This window comes from Dryobates pubescens, chromosome 19 (assembly GCF_014839835.1).
Source record: "Dryobates pubescens isolate bDryPub1 chromosome 19, bDryPub1.pri, whole genome shotgun sequence".
Taxonomy (NCBI): Eukaryota; Metazoa; Chordata; class Aves; order Piciformes; family Picidae; genus Dryobates; species Dryobates pubescens.
Genome location: NC_071630.1, coordinates 4,970,172 through 4,990,907, shown reverse-complemented (window position 1 = coordinate 4,990,907; position 20,736 = coordinate 4,970,172). Strand labels below are relative to the sequence as shown.

Here is a 20,736-nt window from a genome sequence, read left to right as displayed (position 1 = left end):
CTGTGATACTATGTTTTCAAAGAAAACATTTTGCAGAAATCAGGTGATTCCATATTGCTACTGCAGGGCACAAACCCACACCTCTCTATGCCATTGATCACAACATATGTGATCCAGTTTTTTTTTAAATAGGTTGCCACCTTTTTCACTGGCCAACAATGGGCAGTAAGACCCCAAGTAACCTTAGGTGGAGGATCAAGTGTGTCTGACATACACTATAAAACATGCAGCCTCCTACAGCTACTCAGTGAGCCACTAATCATTGAATGCACTGGGTTGGAAGGGACTTTTAAAGGTCATCTAGTCCAGCTGCCATGCAGTAAGCAGGGACATCCCCAGTAAGTTTGAGCTTAAATGTCTTCAGGGATGGTGCCTCTGCCACCACCCTGGACAACCTATTCTAGTGTTCCACCACCCTCACAGTAAAGAACTTCCTAATGTCTAAACCATAACTATGTTGTTTTATCTGTATTGATCAAAACCAATGAGCATGAACTATTATGGGACACCAAACTGGGAGCAGTGGCTGACACCCTCAGGCTGTGATGCTGTTCAGCAAGTCCTGCACAGGCTGGAGAGCTGAGCAGGGAGAAATTGCATGAAATCCAACAAGGACAAGGGTGTGGAGTCTTGCATCTGTGAAACAACAACCCCATGGACCAGGATAGGCTGGGGGCTGGTCTGTTGAAGAGCAGTGTTCAGAAAAAAGGCTGTGGGGTCCAGGTGGACAGGATGCCCATGAGCCAGCAATGTGTCCTTCTGGCCACGAAGGCCAGTGGTACCCTAGGGTAGAAGGGCTGTGGTCAGCAGGTCAAGAGAGGTTTTCCTCCCCCTCTACTCTGCCCTGCTGAGACCACATCTAGAATATTGTGTCCAGTTCTAGGGCCCTCAGATCAAGAAGAAACTCAGCAACTGCTTGAAAAAGTCCAGCACAGAGCCACAAAGATGCTGAAGGCAGTGGAATATCTCCCTGCTGAGGACAGGCTAAGGGAGCTGAGGCTCTTGAGCTTGGAGAAGAGGAGCCTGGGGGGGTGACTTCATTGCTGTTGATAAAGATGTGCAGGGCAGTGTCAGGAGGACAGAGCCAGGCTCTGCTCAGGGATGTCCAATGACAGGACAAGGGGCAGTGGGGGCAAGCTAGAGCAGAGGAGGTGCCAGGGGAACAGAAGGGAAAACTTTTTCACTGTGAGTGTGCTGGAGCCCTGGAGCAGGCTGCCCAGAGGGGTTGTGGAGTCTCCCTCTCTGGAGGCTTTCAAAACCTTCCTGGATGTATTCCTGCGTGACCTGCTCTAGGTGACCCTGCTCTGGCAGGGGGTTTGGACTTGATGATCATTCAAGGCTCCTTCCAACCCCTAAAATTCTGTGATTCTGTGATTTACTGCAAAAGACTTCTGGTAAATATTGCATGTAGAAGAGCAGATTATCTCTTCCACACCCATTATGGAAAATAACACACTAACATCCCTTCAAATCTCAAGAAAAACATATTAAAAAAAAAAAAAAAAAAAAAGGTACAGGTTTATTTATTCAGCAGCATTGAAATTAAAGCAGACAGCAGGGTAGGGAAATCACATGGAGGCTGCTGGTCCCCAGGCAGCCAAGGCCTGAGCTGCCACTTGGCCCCACACAGCCAATGCAGGATAGAAACAGCCAGTCCTGGGGATGGTTCTCCTTGAAACCATACATGAGTCCAGACTGTTGGTGTGCTCTTGACATCAGAATTCACACCACCAGCTGAAAATTCGTCCCTTAGCTTTTGATAAACATTGTAACAGGCCTTTCAAGTCTCCCGGTGCTGTTTCATCACTCATCCCGTCCCTTCTCCCTCTCAAATGAGCCATGTATGATCTATAGCTCATTATCAGAGTTGGACTTTGAAGTAACAATCTTAACTCCAGATCATCCCGAATACAAAAAGAACATATAAGAGTTGGTTGGTTGTTTGTTAAAGGACAGCAGATAAACCAACAAAAGCATTCTTCTGCCAGCTCTTGGGAGGGGAATATTGAGAGGATGGGAAACAGGGCACGGATTAGCTACCTGTCGATCTGGCAGCGGGTTCTGCTTAGCCACAAAGGCGGCCCCGGGGCTGAGGCTGCAGGAGGCTGCTCCGCGGTACCTGTCCCTGGCCCTGCCCGAGTCTGAGGCAGGAGGCAGCGCCGCGGTAGCGGTACCGGGCCCGAAGCAGCAGGAGGCTGTCCGGCGGTGGCGGTGCCAGGCCCTGAGGCAGCAGGATGCGGCCCCGCTGCCCTCAGCCGCGCGCCGCGCCCTGGCCTGCCCTTCCCGCCCCGCCGCGGCGCGCGGCCCCCTTAGGAGCCGCTGCGTCAAGGCAGGGAGGCAGCGCCGGGCCCTGCTCGCCTCGGCGCCAGGACACCCGAGCCTTGGCCTGGCTCTACATCACGGCCAGGGGGAAATCGCTTGGCTTTCGATACAGCCCTGCATTTCCATGCTTTTCACTGTTTGCCATTGCTTCACCTTTTCCACACATGAAGAGTGCAGGAAAAAGAACCCTTTACTAAATGAACACAGATGAAAGAATGGAGTTAATTGGCACACAAGCTCTTTCCCTAGTATCACAGAACCATGTAATTGTTTAGTTAGAAAAGATCTCCAAGATCACCCAGTCCAACCATCCACCCAACACCACCATGGCCATTAAACTACATCCCCAAATGCCACATCCTCACATTTCTCACCTCCAGGGATGGTGACTCCACCACCTCCCTAGACAGCCTCTTCCAATCTCTGACAACTCTTGCAGCAAATCGCTTTTTTCCTAACATCCAACCTAAACCTCCCTGGCACAATTTCAGGCCATTTCTTTTATCACCTGATACTAGAGAGCAAAAACTGACCCCCACCTCACTCCAACCTCCTTTCAGGGTGTTGTAAAGAGCAATGAGATCTCCCCTCAGCCTCCTCCAGAATACACAATCCCAGTTTCTTCAGTGGCTCCTCACTCAAGGCAGTCCTTGAATTCAAACAGCACTACAGGTTTCCCTAGCTCTTGTTAGATCCTCATACCATCATGGTTGTCTTCTTTCAACCTTTTCAAAGTCCTTCCCCCCTTAAGCTGCAGAGCTGCAAACCAGTCTGTTTGTAAATGCACTGCTGGCCAGGTGTTGGTGAGAAGGTTGGACTTGATTTTTAGATTCACAGAATGATTTGGGTTGGAAGGGACCTTAAAGATCATCTAGTTCAACCGCCAATGCAACTTAGGCTGCTGCTTTTCTTTCAAAGCTGAATCAGAAAATTCTAGATTTTAAAAAAATAAATACTTCTGGATTTGGTATGATTTTTATTTGTCCTCAGGGAATTGAGTTTTTAAAAAAAAAAAAAAAAAAGAAAAAGAAAAGAAAACAAACAAGATAAAATTGTTACAAATAAAGGAACTTTAATCTGCAGGTAATACATAAGAGTCCTGTCAGCTGCAGAACACCACATTATTTACAGGATGCAGCAGTGCCTGGTGGCAACAAATGCAAGATCATTACCCTACAGCTGGAAAGTTGCTGAAGTCTGTGACATTCCATTGTAAATATAGGTGTTATTAAAAATGACAAACTGCCCTGTAATGACTTTGATAACCTCCTGTGCAGCAGCTCCTGGAAAACACAGAACAGAAGGTATTTAGCAGGTCATATTTTAAAACCTAGTAAAAACCTGTTATTTATCTACAACTCACTACAATTATTTTAGAAGCATTTGCTACAACTCCTAGGAGGAAAAATGCTTTTCAGTACTTTTCAGTAGAAAAGAGGGTCAAAAAGCTGCTACTTCAAAAGCTAGCTTTACATACACTCTGCTGTATGTACTTTCTCTCTCTGTATACACACAGTGTGTGAGCAGACAGCCCCATGCCAGAAGTGACCCCTTAAAATAAAACTGAGAAGTTAAATTAAAAAAGCCTGTTAAAATGTACACTAAATGAAAGGGTTGCTTCACTCTGATCCCTTTGTGTTCTCTAGTAGAAAATATTCTGTAATTTCTTCAGAACTTACCTGAAGGCATTTTTCTAAAGCACTCAATGTGCCACATTTTACTTGATCAGAAAGAAAAGCCTACATCCACAGGTTATTTAATATATAATTATCTTCAGCACCTCATTGAGCCAAACTGAGAAGGTAACAGAGGTATCAGTTTTGAGCATCCAGTAAGACATACTTAGTTTTGATAATGGCCTTAAGGTGAATTAAGCTAAGCAGTCAAGGCTGTTTCTATTTAATAAATACTGAAGTGCTTTGTGTTAAAGGAAGATGTTAATATTACTGCATTACTACTTTCATTTTTAAGAGCTCAAAGCCCCTTTCATCAAATATTTTATTTCTAAACACACGTTTAAGCTATGAAAGTTGATCTACTGAGGTTATTTTTTTGATTGGTTGCTTTTACTGCCTTGTAAACCCTTGCTGTATCCACTTTTTCTATATACCATAGGAGGTCACATCTGGAGAATCACAGTCTGTGTTTACAGTCTCTGCCCTAACAACACAAAGTAATTAAGGCAATGGAGATTCGATTCCAGCATGAAGTAGAGCAGGTTGGTTGGTTTGTGGGGACTTTGGAAACGCAGTGATTTTCTTACCTCCCATGAAGGCAGCAATAGAATGTGGCTCAGCAGCTCCGTAGCGACAACTGGACAGGAAAGTGAAAAATCAGTATTTTCAATTCAGTTTTACTGGCAAAGTGTCACTGAAGACAAATACTTACAACTCATGAACATAGTCATCTTTCACCACCACAGACAAGCCATATTCTTGTAAGAGACCAGTAAGGCATGACTTCAGTTTTCCAATGTCATCTTCTACCTGGTAGTTGTAGACACCTGGAAAGGAAGTGTTTTGTCACAGAGCAGTAATGCCACATTCGAATCTCATGGGTTGAAATGGCAGCTTAAGTATTTTATTTTACTGAAAAGTTTCTAAGCCAATGGGTAAACTAATACTAGACTACTAATAATTTGATATTCTCTTGATGCTACTCTTGATTATGACCAATCAGTGCAGAGCTGAGCTGGTTCATAACCCATGCAAGTCATCTTGGTGGTATCAATTCAGATAAATTCTTTTAAGTTCCTGAAGAGAAAAAAATTCTCAGGAACTTTCATCTTCTTAAAGTTGTATTAGTATGGAAATGAAACCACAAGTAATGCTCTACTTGTAGTTTAGAAGTAATATTAAATTAGCTTGCATCTTAACATCATCAAAAGAAGTATGCAGTAACTGTGGTATTAACATACCTGGGTATCTACCATGCTGCTTATAAAACCTATCTACAGCCCGCAGCATCAAGTACAGCACTACTTCACTGTCTGGGTTATCCATATGGGAAACTGAAAACAGCAAGAGAACTGGTTAGCTGGTACAAGTGACACTGGAAAAGGAAGGCTTTGAATTACTTGAAATCAAGTGTTTTCCTCATGCTTAAAACTGTAAGTCCTGTAGTAAAAACGAGCTCTTCATGAAAACAATCTGCTGCTGAGAATGTCAGTGAGTCAACTGTCAGACAAGAGTTTTGCCTCCAGAGGGTATGACAAAGCCATATTGTACATGTTCCACATCAGCTGTTCACTGAAGATACATTTCAACTCTGACAGCTACTGTAACATTAAATGAGATAATCCTTACCTATAATGCTGTGGATTGAAAGGCCTGCTCCACACATTTAACTGCAATTATGGAACAGGTCTTCAATTCCTTGACATACAGCTCAGTAGTCTTTCTATACACTAACTACTACTTAAATCTCATTACATAATGACATCTAATTCCAGAAGCTTTCACTTAAATTATAACTATTACAAAGTGTATGTATAGACAGAACGCACACATTGGGAATATACATTTTGCCCAAACCATTTGAAGGACTTGTATAAGCTTAAACAAACTTTGATAAAAGATTATTTCCATAGTTTTTTTAAAATTTATCCAGGCTTAAAAAATAAAATGTAATATTAAGGAAATAATTTGCTAGTTCATGTACTGAAAAGATACAAGGAGAGGGGCCAAGGCAATTATTCTCATATCTTTGGTCAGGTGAAAGCACCTTTCCAGCTCTGCCAGAAATAACTGAAGCACAGAAAACAGAAGTCTGAAGAAAACAATGTTTTATTCATGTGCTATCAAAAATAAAACCTTCAAGAAAAAAAAAACAACCAAACAACCTGAAGCATGCATCAATCTGTAAGGCCATTTTTGAACTTTCAAAGGCAAACTGAACTCAACATTCTAAACTTAAATCCCCCATATTTCTAGCTGATGCCAAATCACAGGGGTGCAGAATGAAACAGAACATGTAACAGACAGATTCTTTTTGATCTCAAAAACCATCTCAAGTTTAAGATACAACTGAGGAATGTGCCAAAAAGGAGTACTCACTGATTTCATCCTTGTTAAACGTGTTTAAACCATATTCTTCTGACAGAGACCTACATCGTACTACTCGGAGAAAAGCTGAGTTGCTGCCTAAGCAGAGTGAGCAGAAAGGACAGAATTACCCCCATGAATGCCTCCCCACCTGCTAAAACTCTGTAAGTCTGCATCTCTCATGTGGTAACATGAAAACTTAATAAAACTTAGCATCACTTCATTTAACACTTCTCTATTTCTTCTGGTAGCGTGCAGTAATAAAATCTATTAAATGACATCTAGGGCTATGATCAGAAATATTTTAGTGAAATACTCTCTGCTTGTTTACTTCTAGAATCTAAACATGCCTTGTGAGGAGTGGCTGAGGGAACTGGGTCTATGTAGTCTGGCAAAGAAGAGGCTGAGGGGAGACCTCACTGCTGTCTACAACTCCCTGAAAGCAGGCTGGAGCCAGGGTGGGGTTGGTCTCTTCTCCCTACTATCAGGTGATAGAATGAGGAAATGGCCTGAAATTGTGCCAGGCAACGTTTAGGTTGGATGTTAGGAAAAATTTCTTTGCTGCAAAGTAGTCAGAGGTTGGAACAGGCTGCCCAGGGAGGTGGTGGAGTCACCATCCCTGGAGGTGTTCAAGAAATCTGTGGCCATGGCACCTGGGGACACGGTTTAATGGCCATAGTGGTGTTGGGTTGATGGTTGGACTTTATCTTGGAGGGCTTTTCCATCCAAACAATTCCATGCTTCTCTGTCACAGTAATGTCACAGCTCATGGTATGTGTAGCTCTTCTATAGCAATTCAGCAATCACAGCCACCAACTTCACGTGGTCCTCTCCCCTGCTGCAACATGGGCTCTTTTCATCTGCTGCTGTCTCACAGATTCTCAATTCATACCCTAACAGTACAGCTGAGAGTAGGAAAAGGTCCTTCTCCAGTATCACTGCTATGAAATGACCCAATGTGCAGCTGCTGCCTAGTGCTCTAAACTGAGGGACTGTGAAGTTTTCAAAGCTCCCAGCACAGGATGTATGGACACAGGGTCCACATGCTCTTGGCTAAGTGCTTGCAGCAAACTCTTCCAGCTGCAGGGAGGCTTTGGCAGGCTGCTGTAAGGACATGTGTACACATCCAGAACAGACATATCCTCAAATGCCATCAACAATACTACTCACTGCATCACTGTTTTACCTTGCCAGACTACCAGAAGTTTACAGAGCCTGCAGTCTGAAGTCAGTATCACAGAATGGGCAAGAGTGATTAAATGCTAATCACAGAAAGTAGAGGACATCAGCTACCTGTTGTTTGGATTGAAAAAAATATATCTTTTAAAAGCCACCCTTTATAGACTCATTATTGAGAGATGCTGAACATCTGTTACTTCCACTGAAGATGAGGGATGCAAATGCTAAGCAGTTATTTGGAACACTCAGAGACTGAGTTACTGATGAATAGCTACATTCTCATGCAAGAGTGCATTATGATTTGATCATTGCATAAACACAGCAATAAAATCCAGGCATACTCACAAAGCAATTTTAATTCTCTCTCTGAAATAGATTCTGGTGCCTAAAAGAGAGAATATACTCATTCATGTAATACCAGAGCATTTATATTTAAATTAAGATGTTCTTGTTAAAAAATCTTCAATTGTACCTAATACATCCCTGTGATACGAACCAACCAAAAGTGACAGATAAAACAGACCACAGATGGTAAATTCCATTAGACTTATCTAAGCCTTTTGAAGAGAATGAGGTAATTAAGAGTTCCCTTTTCATTATGTCTCCTCTGATCTATTTCTGTACAGAACATCAGGGTAAAAATATTTCTCTCCCATCAGACTGGCCAAACAGCTGTAATTACCTTGCCCAGGGACTGTAACAGCTTGGCAGCATGGTTCCCCACAGCAGCAATATCCTTCTTCGCTTTCTCACGGTATCTGATCACAAGAAACAAGTCTTCATAATTACAGCACACAGCCATCAACTCCACAGTGAGAACCATTTCTTTTTGGTTTAAAGACTAAATACAAGCCAAATGAATACCCTGATTACCTCCCTGTGTGCCTGCTGGGCATGGCTGAGCTGTTCACTAAGCGTGTGGCTTAGAAACCCATCACAACTAAAGCAAACGTTACTACAAACACTGAGAAAGAACATGAAGTAGTTTCAGAACTGCAGCTACATGTCCTTCATTGAGCTCCCAGTATTCCACTGATTCCTGTATTTTAGTATTTGCAGCCATAGCACATCAGTTTGTTAAGACCCATGACAAGGCAAACATCTCAGAGACACAATATTTAATAGAGCCCCCTTTACGAGCTCGTTTTTGGTAACTGTTTTAGCTGTGAATTAAAACCCTGTAACACTTACTGGAATTAAGAATAATGATACATAAATAATGATACAAGTTCTTGGCTTTACTGTCACTACACAGAGTAACTTCCATGGAGCAACCAATTCTTTTAGACCTATAACAGATCTGTAGTTTTATATCCATCTTTCTAGTGCTATTTGCCACCATTCTGAGGGATGCACCTCTAAAATTACAGGTTTTATTTTGACTGGTAAACATCATTAAGGCCCTTTTTCTAGCAGAGGTTGTGCTTCAGAACCTATGGAGAAACAAATCTAGTAGAAACAGTATTTTCCTGATTGAACAATTCAACAGTGCAATTGCACAGACAGCAAATTTAAGAGAGTCTTCTGCAAGATGCTGCTTCACAGAATCATAGAATCATGGAATATTAGGCTTCATATGAAAGACTAAAGGAAAAAGGAGGACGCAATCAACCACACAGGTGGTAACACTGTGGTGTCCAGGATGCACAGAAACATCAAGTTCACAGTATTACAGTATCACCAAGGTTGGAAGAGACCTCAAAGATCATTGAGTCCAACCTGTGGGGTTCAAGATGACTCTCCTACCACCTTGAGCCACACTGATGCTGTTTGGAATCCTACCAAAACTCCTACCAAGGAAGCCCTTCAAAATGCATTAATTAATTAGAATTATGTTTTTAGAATTAAATATCTAGGAAACTGGAATTTCTGTAACCAGGTTGACATAAACATTGAAGGAAAACAACCAGGGCTCTGGTTTAAGCAAAAGTTTGCTTTGGACAGCAGGAGCTGGGCCATGGGATCTACTGTCTACAGGAAAGTCTTCACTAGATCTGAAACTAAGAAAAGGAATCACTTGCTACCTTAAGGATGCCATGGGATGCCATGAAGGCTTAGGCCCTGGCTCCAAAAAGCAGATAGCATCTGCAGGGTGAGCAGCTAGCCCCAGGCTGCAATGCTTCCCACACCCCTCCTCAGCCTGCTACAGCAGACAGTTATTTTTAATAGAGGAACTGATGCAATTCCTGACGTCTGAGACCATCACCTTTTACTGCTGTTAGTAACTATTAAAAACCAAAAAGGTCACTTACACATTTTGCAATTTGATAAATTTACTGGAATCTGCTATCATATCAGGAATGGTGCCTCGGACAGGCAAGCTTCCTTGCCCCTCATTTGCCACAAATTCCTTTACAGCTCGAGCCAAAATCCAGAAGGAGGGAGACTGTAAATGCACAAGAGTCATGTAGACAAATGTTATTTGTGATGCTTTTTCTGCATTAGTCTTATCCTTAGTCACACATTACCTGCTCTGTGAGATTCATGCAGCAATCATCATTAAAAATCTCTTCAATGCATCTTGGAATCTATGAAAAAAACAATAAAAAATAGGTTTGTATTTACCTTTTGATTTCTTGAATTACCTCCTTACACAGGTGAGCCAACTCCTAAGAGATCAGAGAGTTTCATACCAAGAGTTTCTGAATCTCTCAGTCAGTGCTCCTCAGATGTCTTTCAAATAGCAGCACTGCCTGAGAGGATGGTATATATTGCTCATCAATAGCTCATCAAGATGGCATATATTGCTCATCAATATTGCTCATTAAGATGTGCCAAAACCAAAACCTCATCTTACTCTCATCTTCTACAGGGGAAGATTCACAAAAAACTGGTAGCAGCATCAGCAAAAGTTACTATCAACCCCAGCTGCCCACCCTGCCTGCAGCAGGGAGAGCAGCAAAAATGCCAGAGCAATGAAGAGAGGTTGCAAAAGTGAGACTGTTTTGACTCCTTAACTGCAAGCTGGAGCAGAGGAGGTGCCACATGAACATAAGGAAAAAATTCTCCAGTGTGAGGGTGCTGGAGTCTTGGAGCAGGTTGCCCAAAGAGGTTGTGGAGTCTCTCTCCTGGAAACGTTCCAAACCTGCCTGGATGTGTTCCTGTGTGACCTGCTCTAGGTGATTCTGCTCTGGCAGGAAGGTTGGACTGGATGATCTTTCAAGGTCCCTTCCTACCTCTGACATTCTGTGAAATGTTTATTTTACCTCTGTGGTATTTAACGCTGTGTTCACATTTTTTATAGCTTCTTCAAAGTTTTCCTCATCCTCAGGGGTCCCATTTTCATTCTTCAAGATACCTTATTGAAGAAAAAACCCCAACACAATCAAACACACGCAGTCCCCCAAATTACAGATCTTCCAGGTCTTGCTGACAGAGCAGACTGCTTTTGGATGTGTTCATGGCATACAAATATGAATTAGCAACAAGGTGTACTGACAAATCTAACTACATTCTGCACACCATGAATTTTTCTGTGATGTTAAACAGAAGTTACTAATCACAGACACCAGTTAATTTCTGTGAGAAAGAGTTAAGCTACCCAGGGAGGCTGTGGGTGCCCCCTCCCTGGAGGTGCTCAAGGCCAGGCTGGATGAGGCCTTGAGCAACCTGGGCTAGTGGTAGGTGCCCCTGCCCATGGCAGAGGGCTGGAACCAGATGAGCTTTAAGATGCCTTCCAACCCAACCCATTCAGTGATTCTGTGATAGGCACTAGATTAACGTAGATGGTGGTGAAAAGGCAATTTGAGTCTCTTTCCCATGTTATGCTGGGTTATTCTGTCAAACACTTATGATCCCATACAGCAAGGCAGACCAAAAAATGGAATCCACTGAAAAACTAATTTAACCAAAGGTACTTATAATTGCCACAGACCAGATCACTTCCCTTGGCCAACCTGGGGATGAGGATGACAGAACCATGCAGCAATTTGCACACAGGCCAGTTTCACATGAGGACACACTGAATAAAAGCTCCAATCATTTAAGAGAATGTATTTCTAGATCTTAAAAACATTTCTTTCATTTTAGCACCTGCAAGAGGTGTTAGATTGAAACAGCAACTGCACAATCCTTCTCCCTCCCTGGGCTAGATATTTAGAGCTGCAGGGATTACCAGCCATTTTCTGGGTCAGCTGACCAACCAAACACTTGCTATTAACAATAATTTCAGTGTCAAAAGCCCTTTGCTTTCCTCTTTGTCACATTTTCCATGTTAAATGTCAACAATTTCTACAAGGCTTTCTCTTAAGGCCTCTTCTCCCACCCAAATCAAAACATACTCTTGATCTTAAACAGCACCCTATGAAACACTGCCAAGCTGCACTTATAAGCAGATCTGGGATTTAAAGATACACCTACATAAACCAATTATTTAGCAGAAAAATCACAGTGTATGTGCCAGCAGTTTTTCATAAATCAGCCCTGAGAGAACTTGTGACTATTTCTCAGATCCTGCCTTCTGTATTTGTGCAGTATGGAATACATTACCTTGCCGAATCAGCTGTCTGAAGGCTTCTTTTTCTTTGTAACTCTTAGGCAATTGATCACTTTTCTGAATTGAAAAACACAAAAGCATTCAGTCTTTAAAATAGTTACTACTGGCCTCACTGTGTTCAGACTGCTGAGCTCTAGTTTGCCACTGTTCACATTCCTTCACTTGTATTTCTATTTGTTTGTTTTGGTATTTTTGTTGTTTTTTTTTTAGTAATTCCATCTTGGGTTATTTATTACACATTGCTAAGGTAATCTAGTTTAGAAAAGACATATCTAAAGTAATAATAAAAAGCACAATAATAGTCCATCAATAACTTAGCCTGGTTTGCAATATACCTCATTAAGCCATTTTGTTAGATACTTGGCTACAATCACAATCCAGGGAGTGTGGCTGTGGTCCTGCAATGGAACAACAAAGATAAAAACAGGAGACAAATGAAAAGCTTATCTTAAATGTAAGCTCCTAATATCCCTTCCAGTATTGTAAAAACACAGATTCTGATTCAGAACTAACATTCTTTAACCAGTATAAACCACACTGTTAAATGTTATTGCTTGATTTAAAGGCAGGGTGGCTGAGCCAAGATCTCTACTGTTTTTCTGGAGTGGAACTTCTATTAGGCACAACCAACCAGCCTGCAAAGCTCCAGAGCAGTAGGAAATCATAAAGAGAGGGGAGAAAGGAAAATCAAGCTTACAAAAGATCAAGCTGTCCAAGAATATTCCTTACTTCCCAGGACCCTCCCACCTGCTTAAGGTTTAAATACAGGCTGCACCATTTGGAACGGAGGCCCAGAATAGTATCTCGTGACTGACTCCACAGTGCCTCTGCTCAGCTGAGTCTCAGCACCAAAAAAAGTCATCTGCCAAGAGTCATTTTCACAGAATCCCTGTTCTGTGTATCTGTCTTAAGAGTACCCAGCACAAACCACATACCAACCTTTTTGTCCATATGATCCAAGTCATAAGACTGAATGTGCTCCCTCAGCTCTGGAAATGGTTTGTCCAGCCTCAGATCTTCCAATGTATTGTCAGGATGAGATTCAACCACTGTGAAAATAATTTCACAATGTCCAGCCTTCGAAATACAGCTGTACATCAAAGGCAGGGCAGCACCTGCTTAATTAACTGCTTGTTTCTCTAAAGAAGTGCTTTGTGTAAGTTAACTTGAATGTCAGAATAATCTCCAATTTTACCATTTGTTGCAGTCCATAATTTCTATGCATTTCCAGAATGGTAGGGGTTGGAAATCACCTCTGGAGATCATGGAGTCCAACCTCCTCCTACCAGAGTAGGATCACCTAAAGCAGATCACAAAGGAACACCTCTGGGTGGGCCTTGAAAATCTACAGAGACTCCAACACCTCTCTGGACAGCTTCCTCCATTCTTTGAGGAATGCTCCTGGTGATGAAGAGCAAAATATCTAAGACTCAACAAAATCACTTGAAGAGTGTTTCAAGGTTGGAACAGGCTGCTCAGGGAAGTGATGATGTGGTGCTTAGGAACATGTTTTTGTGGTGAACTTGGCAGTGTTAGGTTAATGGTTGGACTCCGTATCTTGGAGGACTTTCCTAACCTTTTTATGATTCTACTGAAATAATAGAATATTACATATTCATCTTAATATTGAAGAGGAAAGGAGGAAAGGGGAGGGGAAAAGTCTCAGAACCCCCTCTAACCTGTATGTTCTTTAATAACAACTCTCATGTACCCAACCAGTCCATACGTCCTGCAGACCAGCAGAGGGATGTTAGAATTCCAGAGCAGCTCAGCCAGGCGCAGCAATGTACTGTAACAAAACAGTTGTTTATTTTCTTTCAGCTGTACAAGAGGACAATGGTTAAAGTTAACTCTTGTGCAAGTCACTTTTGAAAGAAGTGTTCACCAGTGAGAGTTTGCACTAGAGAAAATTCTGGCGTTGTCATGACTCTAAGCACATAAAGTGATTCATTTTATATGTGAGTTTATACTAGGTAAGAAAATAATTTATCCACTAGTTCACTTAGAATTTAACTCTGCCCACCCACATGCTGCAAAGATCATTTAAACAACAAACTTCAGTGAGTTGAGAAGGAACACAACTGCATGCAAACAGCCTCTCAACAGGGAAAGATTAGAAAAAATAATTATTAGGTCACTAAATAATGAAACAGGCCCCTCAGTTTAAGAAGGACAGTGAGACACTTGAATGTGTCCAGAGAACGGCAATGAGGCTGGGGAGAGGCCTTGAGCACAGCCCTGTGAGGAGAGGCTGAAGGAGCTGGGATTGTTTCGCCTGGAGAAGAGGAGACTCAGGGGAGACCTTATTGGCTGTCTACAACTACCTGAAGGGGGGTTGTAGCCAGGAGGGAGCTGGTCTCTTCTCTCAAGCAACCAGCACCAGAACAAGAGGACACAGTCTCAAGCTGTGCCAGGGGAAGTTTAGGCTCGAGGTGAGGAGAAAGTTCTTCACTGAGAGAGTCATTCATCATTGGAATGGGCTGCCCAGGGAGGTGGGGGAGTCACCATCCCTGGAGGTGTTCAAGAGGGGATTAGACATGGCACTTGGTGCCATGGTCTAGTCATGAGGTCTGTGGTGACAGGTTGGACTTGATGAACTTTGACGTCTCTTCCAACCTTGGTGATACTGTGATACTTCTGGTCTTGAGAAACTTAATATGGGCAATAGAATGATACACATGGCTAAAATACAAAGGATAAAATGCACCTGCAAAAATCTGAAGGTATCACAGATCTTTTTATCTGTTAAGGGTTTGCAAATGAACAAAACTTGTTACAGAAATTTTGGACCAGAAACAACTGTCAGGACAAAAAAAAGAGTATCTGACACAGACAAATACACCTGGAGACAGCACCTGGGAGTCAGGCATGGGCCTGAGAGATTTGAAATGATGCACTGACATAAAAAAGGCCATGGGAAAATGCAGTCGTTCCTGCCTTCCCTCACAACGCCAGAGTTCTCCTGTCCAGGCATTTTCCTGCAAGAATATGCCTGAAGCTGAGACCTGCTCTTACAACTGAAACCAAACAACTTGAGAAGATTCTTTACCTCTCTGGTAGCTGCGTTGCAACCACTAAGTTAAACCGGTTGAAAAACGAAGGGTCGTTGTCCAGAAGTTGTTCTGGACTCTAAACAGCAAAGAAAAAACAAAATTCAAATGTCAGGAAATGCTGAAAATGTCTGAATACACAGCAAGCCTGTTCAACATCCAATGTAAAGTGCTAAGTGAAAGCTAGAAAATGATGATGAAGTTATAAAATAATGCTAAAAATACATGGATTGACTTTCTGCAAATAACTTCTCCCTCAAGTGCTGTTCTCTCATGAAGCTACTTACCTGCAATGTCACAAAGGCAACACAGAGCTATCATGTCACACTTTTGTCACACTCTTCAATAAGAAGCACCACAACTAATCAAGGAATACAAACCTCTTCAACAAAGTTTCCAGAAACATCACTGTTCAATTCCTGCAAGAGCTCAGTGGCACTCTGGGCACGGTTCTGTTTCAAAACAACCAATACAATCCTTAACTTCTTGAGATGTGATTTGGGTAGAGTATCAGCACAGCACATGCTAAACAAAAAAACAAGGGAGGGAAAAGGCAGACCAGAAAGGGAGGGAAAAGACCAAAATGGGAGGAGGCAAAAAGGAGACTTCACCATAAACTAGAGATCCTTATTCCAGGCCTTGCTTATCTGAAGAAAATATCAATCCCTTGACAGCAGGCACTGGTTCCAGAGGATTTTTAGCAATGCAATTTAAAACCCAAGAATTACATCACAGCTATTTGTTCATTTCCAGGAGTAACCTATGCATTTTGTACTCAAAACTTACAAATCCTCTGATTATTTTCTCCCCACATCCACCACTCTCTTAGCTTTACTCCTTCAACCATATTTCTCTTCCACTTTCGCCTTCCAAAGATTTTCTTAGCCACATCCCATTAATTTTTTCCAGTTGTGTTGGAATTGAGCTTATCTCCTCACTTATGAGCAACTAAAAAAGTAAGCAAAGGGAATTTTGCCACAGGATAAAAAGATTTAAACCTATAAATACACGTTTTTAGTATTACTCATCATGCTACATTTGAGTATTTACTCCATGTTTTTCATGTGTCCATGTTTGCAGTGAAAACCACACCACCATGCTTTCCACACACCAAAGGTACCATCTCTGTTACCTGCTTACCTGACCAATATGGCTTTTTTGTAGAAAGAAGCTGAAAAGCAAACCAGAAAGAGAGTTACAGGTGAAGTTTTATTTTGTAGAAAAACAACATTAAAGCTCCATGTGCAAATGTTGCTCACTCTCCCAGAATCACAGAAAGTTAGGGGTTGGAAGGGACCTCCAAAGACCATCCAGTCCAACCCCCCTCCCAGAGCAGGGTCACCTAGGGTCACACAGGACCACATACAGGTGGGTTTGGAAAGTCTCCAGATCCACAACCTCTCTGGGAAGCCTGCTCCAGGGCTCCAGCACACTCACAGTGAAAAAGTTTTTCCTTCTGTTCCCATGGAACCTCCTCTACTCCAGCTTGCCCCCACTGCCCCTTGTCCTGTCATTGGACATCCCTGAGCAGAGCCTGGCTCTGTCCTCCTGACACTGCCCTGCACATCTCAGGCTCCTCAGCTCCAAGCTCAAGAGCTCCAGTTCCCTCAGCCTGTCCTCACAGGAGATGTTCCACTGCCTTCAGCGTCTTTGTGGCTCTGTGCTGGACTTTTTCAAGCAGTTCCCTGAGGTCCTTCTTGAACTGAGGCGCCAGAACCGGATACAATATTCCAGATGCAGCTGCACCCGGGCAGAGGGGGAGAACTTCTCTCAACCTACTAACCATAGCCCTCCAACAGGTCAGTCCTCAACCTATCTTGGTACAACAACAAACCAAACTCACTCTTAAACCGGCTATTCTGTTCCCCACCTCTCATATTTCCCTCCTGATGACTTTCTTAAGGAAACTCTCCAATGTTTGAGCACTGAATCTGAAAAATAAGACATGCCAACTGCTCTAGAAGTCAGGATCACACTGCAGATTCTTTTTCACTTAGATAATTAAAGAGCCATTAGTACTTGTTTCTTCATGTAATGGAATAGCCTTCCCCTTCAAGTAACCCCTGTGAGGAGACAGATATTTGTAGGTGTCTGCCATAAGAGAATACCATTTGGAATTAGTAGTATTTTTTAATAGGATATGTAAAAGAATTTCTTATCCTTTGCACTGCTGCACACAGCCTCTCGAAGCTCTGCAAGCTACTCAAGAGCCATCAGTCACAGTTTCACAATGATAAACACATGAGAAGTTACCTTCCTCACTAAAATGAGGGGAAATACATTTAATCATGCAAGTCTTGCACCTCTTGCACTACCTATCTGGAGATTACGGCAAGCAACTTATTTTCACATGTTTTTATACTGAGTGGAAGCAATCAGACCTGTATGACACAAACCCAGCAACTGAAAAAACAATGGAAAATTAGAGGCTAATGTCCACGTGATCACACATGATGTGTACGTCATGAACATCCCAAACCACCAAAGATTTGGAGAAACATAGAGGCTTTTAGGAATTTTATAGGCCTTCTGAACAGGTACTGCCAATGAGCAGTGACAGGAGTGATAGTTTGTAGTGATACCAGGAGGGAAGATTTAGACTGGAGATGAGGAAGAAATTCTTGACAGTGAGGGTGGGCAGACACTGAAACAGGTTGCCCAGGGAGGCTGTGGATGACCCCTCCCTGGAGTGTTCAAGGCTAAGTTGGATGAGGCCTTGAGCAACCTGGGCTGGTGGGAGATGGCAGGGGGTTGGAACTGGATGATCTTAAAGGTCCAACCCAACTCAAACCATTCTGCGATGAGACAAAACTACTTATGAAACCGTTGGCTCCCAATTTGTATCAGAAACAAGTGATAAACCTACTTGTGGCCAACATCTTCTCCAGAGACCCGATTCCCATCAACGATTGTAAACGAACCAATACCTTGGAGGCAGGGAAAAAACCAAGACTGTGAATATCCAGGCATTATGAAATGACCAGGTGCATTACAAAGAAAACACAGAGGAGAGAGAGATCCACTTACCTGGCAGCACCAAGTTTTTCAGTATTTCAGTTCCTGTCGCTGTTGCATTTATCACACAAACATGGGCAGATTCTAAAGCTTCTTGTCCATGGTCACCCCACAACCTATATTGGGGTGAAAACCAAAACATTATGCAGTAATTTTTATTGCAAAGCCAATATAAACAAAGGAGAAGAATTAACCACAGATGGAGGCTGGGATGCTACTTCCCATTCACTGCTGCAAGGGGCTAAATAGCATCATCCAAAAGCAGTTTCCCTTAAGAAAATCACTGTGACAAACTTGAAGCTTCCTAAAGAGCAACACGATTTCACTGACATCTCATTTTCTCCATCTTTACACTGTAGGACCACACATCTCTTTCTGTTCTAACATATTTCATTGCCTAAAAGTTGGCATGGGTCAAAACACTCCTTTCACAGTTTCATAGCAAAACTGGATGCTCTCTTTTTTGTAAGTTTTATTAGAGACAACACATTTTTATATTTTATGGTTGATATGCAGATTGCTTTCATATTTTATAATTATCATACAAGGCTCTGCAATGTACAAGCAGATGGCAGCCTGCCTGGATGAGCTTGGAATTTAAGACACACAGAAAATAATACTCGGGCTGCAGTCGGGACTTGACCATAGTGGGTCACAAACGCCCCCCGTTACACGGGGGCAGGAATTTGGCTCTTCAGCTACATAAAACTGAGTCAGGCAGAGCCCCAGCAAAGCACAGCAGCTGCTAAGGCTTTCGAACGTATGAAGCATGTGAAAATGAGCCCCTTGCCATATTCAAGAGGCGACAGGCTCCAGCGTCAGCGCCTCTCTCATTAAACTTCACCCTTTTCCGCCTTTTTAGCCTTTTTCCCCGGTACCAGCACATTCCTGCTCGGCAAAGCTGACCCCAAGCAGCGCGACTGGTTTGGAGCGGGCTCCCGCAGAGCAGGGCCTGTGCGGCCGGGGCCGGCGGCTGCCGCCCCCCGGAGGGCTCAGCGGGGCGGCGAGCGGCCCTGGCGGCACAGCGCAGCCCCAGGCCGAGGCAGCGGCCGCCGCGCCTCTCCTGACAAGCGGCAGCGGAGGAGGCCGGTGGCTGCCACGGGTACGGGCACCCGGAGCCGCGGGATAGCCGCGGGATTGCCAGGGTCTGCCGGCTCTGGCCCGGCCTGCAGCTAGGAGCAGCGCCAGGCACCGCGGCAACCCGTTCCCCGCTCGGCCAGGCCGGCGGCAGCACCATGGAGCCCGGACAGCCCGCAGCAGCCCCACTGCGCTACCTGAGCTGCCGGTCGTATCTCTGCTCCTTCAGGCTGGCCCGGCCCGGCTCCGCCATTGCCGCACGCTCCCTGCCGCGGGCGCTGCGCATGCGCGGAGCCGCCGGGCCGCTGGGGGGCGCTGAGGGGCCGAGCCTGGTGGTGGAGTGGCCATGCCTGGAAGTGGTCGGGAAGCGTGTGGCCATGGCACTTGGGGACATGGTTTAATGGCCGTGGTGGGGTTGGGTTGAAGGTTGGACTCCATGATCGCAGAGGTCTTTTCCAGTCTTTATGATTCTATAATTCTTTTGTGAGTCAAAGAATCATGGCTGCTCCTCACCAGCGCTGTTACCCAGACCCTTCCCCAGCTTTGTAGCCCTTCTCTGGACACACTCCAGCCCCAAAATGCCCTTCTTGGAGTGAGGGGCCCAAACCTGAACCCAGCATTGAAGGCGCAGCTTTAACCCAGCATTCAAGGTGCAGTTTTGCAAGTGCTCAGTCAAGGGGCACGATCACTTCCCTGCTCCTGCTGGCCACACTACTCCTGATTGCGCCAGGATGCTGTTGGTTTTCTTGGCCACGTGAGCACACTGCTGGCTAATCTTCAACTGGCTGTCAACCAGCACCTCCAGGTCTTTTTCTGCTGGGCAATTTCCAGCCACTCTCCCCCAAGCATGCTGTGACTCAAGTGCGTTGCTTCAGTCTTGCGTAAAAGATGAAAGCATTTGTGTTGACAGGGAGTTGGGATGTGAGAAGTGTTGCTGTCAGTGTCCCAAGCAATTGAGATGGCAATTGGAAAACAGAAGGCAAAACTTGTGCTGACAAGGCAGACCTTGTTATATTTGGGAAGAGTGAAGCTGAGAGGAGTCACAAACACAAAACCACAGGATACATTTTCCTCCAGGGACATGCTTCTAATGATACAATGCCATTCCCAGAATTTGTGTTCCAAAAGTGGACTTCATCTCTCAACCCACTTTCAGCTATGAAGTTTTGATGCATTTTACAGCAGTCTAAGTCGAGCCCTGCAGATACCTGCACTCAGAAAAAAAAGAGTTTGGATACATTGTGCAGAAGTGGTGTATGTTATTGCCGTTAGTTCTGTTCAGTGTTATCTTTAAATCTCTCACCTAATGATTCAACAACATAGGAGAGGTCCTAAACTGTGTGCATCGTTCCAGCTGATTTGTTATTCTGTTATCCTTGCAATCTGCTGGACTGAAGTATACAACAGTGCAGTTACAGTTTAGGGGTTCATACCTTGTAGATGACCTTGTAATATAATATAGTTTTTGTCTTCCCATATACAGTATTTCCTCCAAAGTTCATTTTCCTCAGGCTTTGTGTTAGCTCTGTCACAGTAAATCCTTCCTTCTCTTCAA

At 43.6% G+C, this 20,736-nt stretch overlaps 1 protein-coding gene across 1 annotated transcript; it reads right to left on the bottom strand.

Moving 5' to 3' along the window:
• Positions 1–3,387: 3,387 nt before the first annotated feature.
• Positions 3,388–19,457, bottom strand: NAE1 (NEDD8 activating enzyme E1 subunit 1). The gene is made up of 20 exons (XM_054169972.1): positions 19,379–19,457; positions 18,117–18,220; positions 17,956–18,016; positions 16,230–16,260; positions 15,470–15,541; positions 15,089–15,168; positions 13,719–13,828; positions 12,979–13,088; positions 12,375–12,437; positions 12,033–12,096; positions 10,751–10,842; positions 10,013–10,072; positions 9,797–9,930; positions 8,227–8,302; positions 7,890–7,929; positions 6,378–6,464; positions 5,240–5,332; positions 4,711–4,825; positions 4,586–4,635; positions 3,388–3,605 (listed from the first exon to the last, which is right to left on the bottom strand). The coding sequence occupies exons 1-20, from the start codon at positions 19,432–19,434 to the stop codon at positions 3,496–3,498; spliced, it is 1,608 nt and encodes a 535-aa protein (XP_054025947.1). The 5' UTR covers positions 19,435–19,457; the 3' UTR covers positions 3,388–3,495.
• Positions 19,458–20,736: the final 1,279 nt, after the last annotated feature.

What these genes read in the sequence shown, in the direction of transcription:
- NAE1 (XM_054169972.1), bottom strand. Translation starts at nt 19,434, where the DNA reads ATGGCGGAGCCGGGCCGGGCCAGCCTGAAGGAGCAGAGATACGACCGG. An exon ending in AAAAAAGCCATATTGGTCAG is followed by an intron (nt 15,542 to 16,229) that starts GTAAGCAGGTAA and finishes GTTTTGAAACAG; the next exon opens with AACCGTGCCCAGAGTGCCAC. An exon ending in CTGGAAACTTTGTTGAAGAG is followed by an intron (nt 15,169 to 15,469) that starts GTTTGTATTCCT and finishes TTTGCTGTTTAG; the next exon opens with AGTCCAGAACAACTTCTGGA.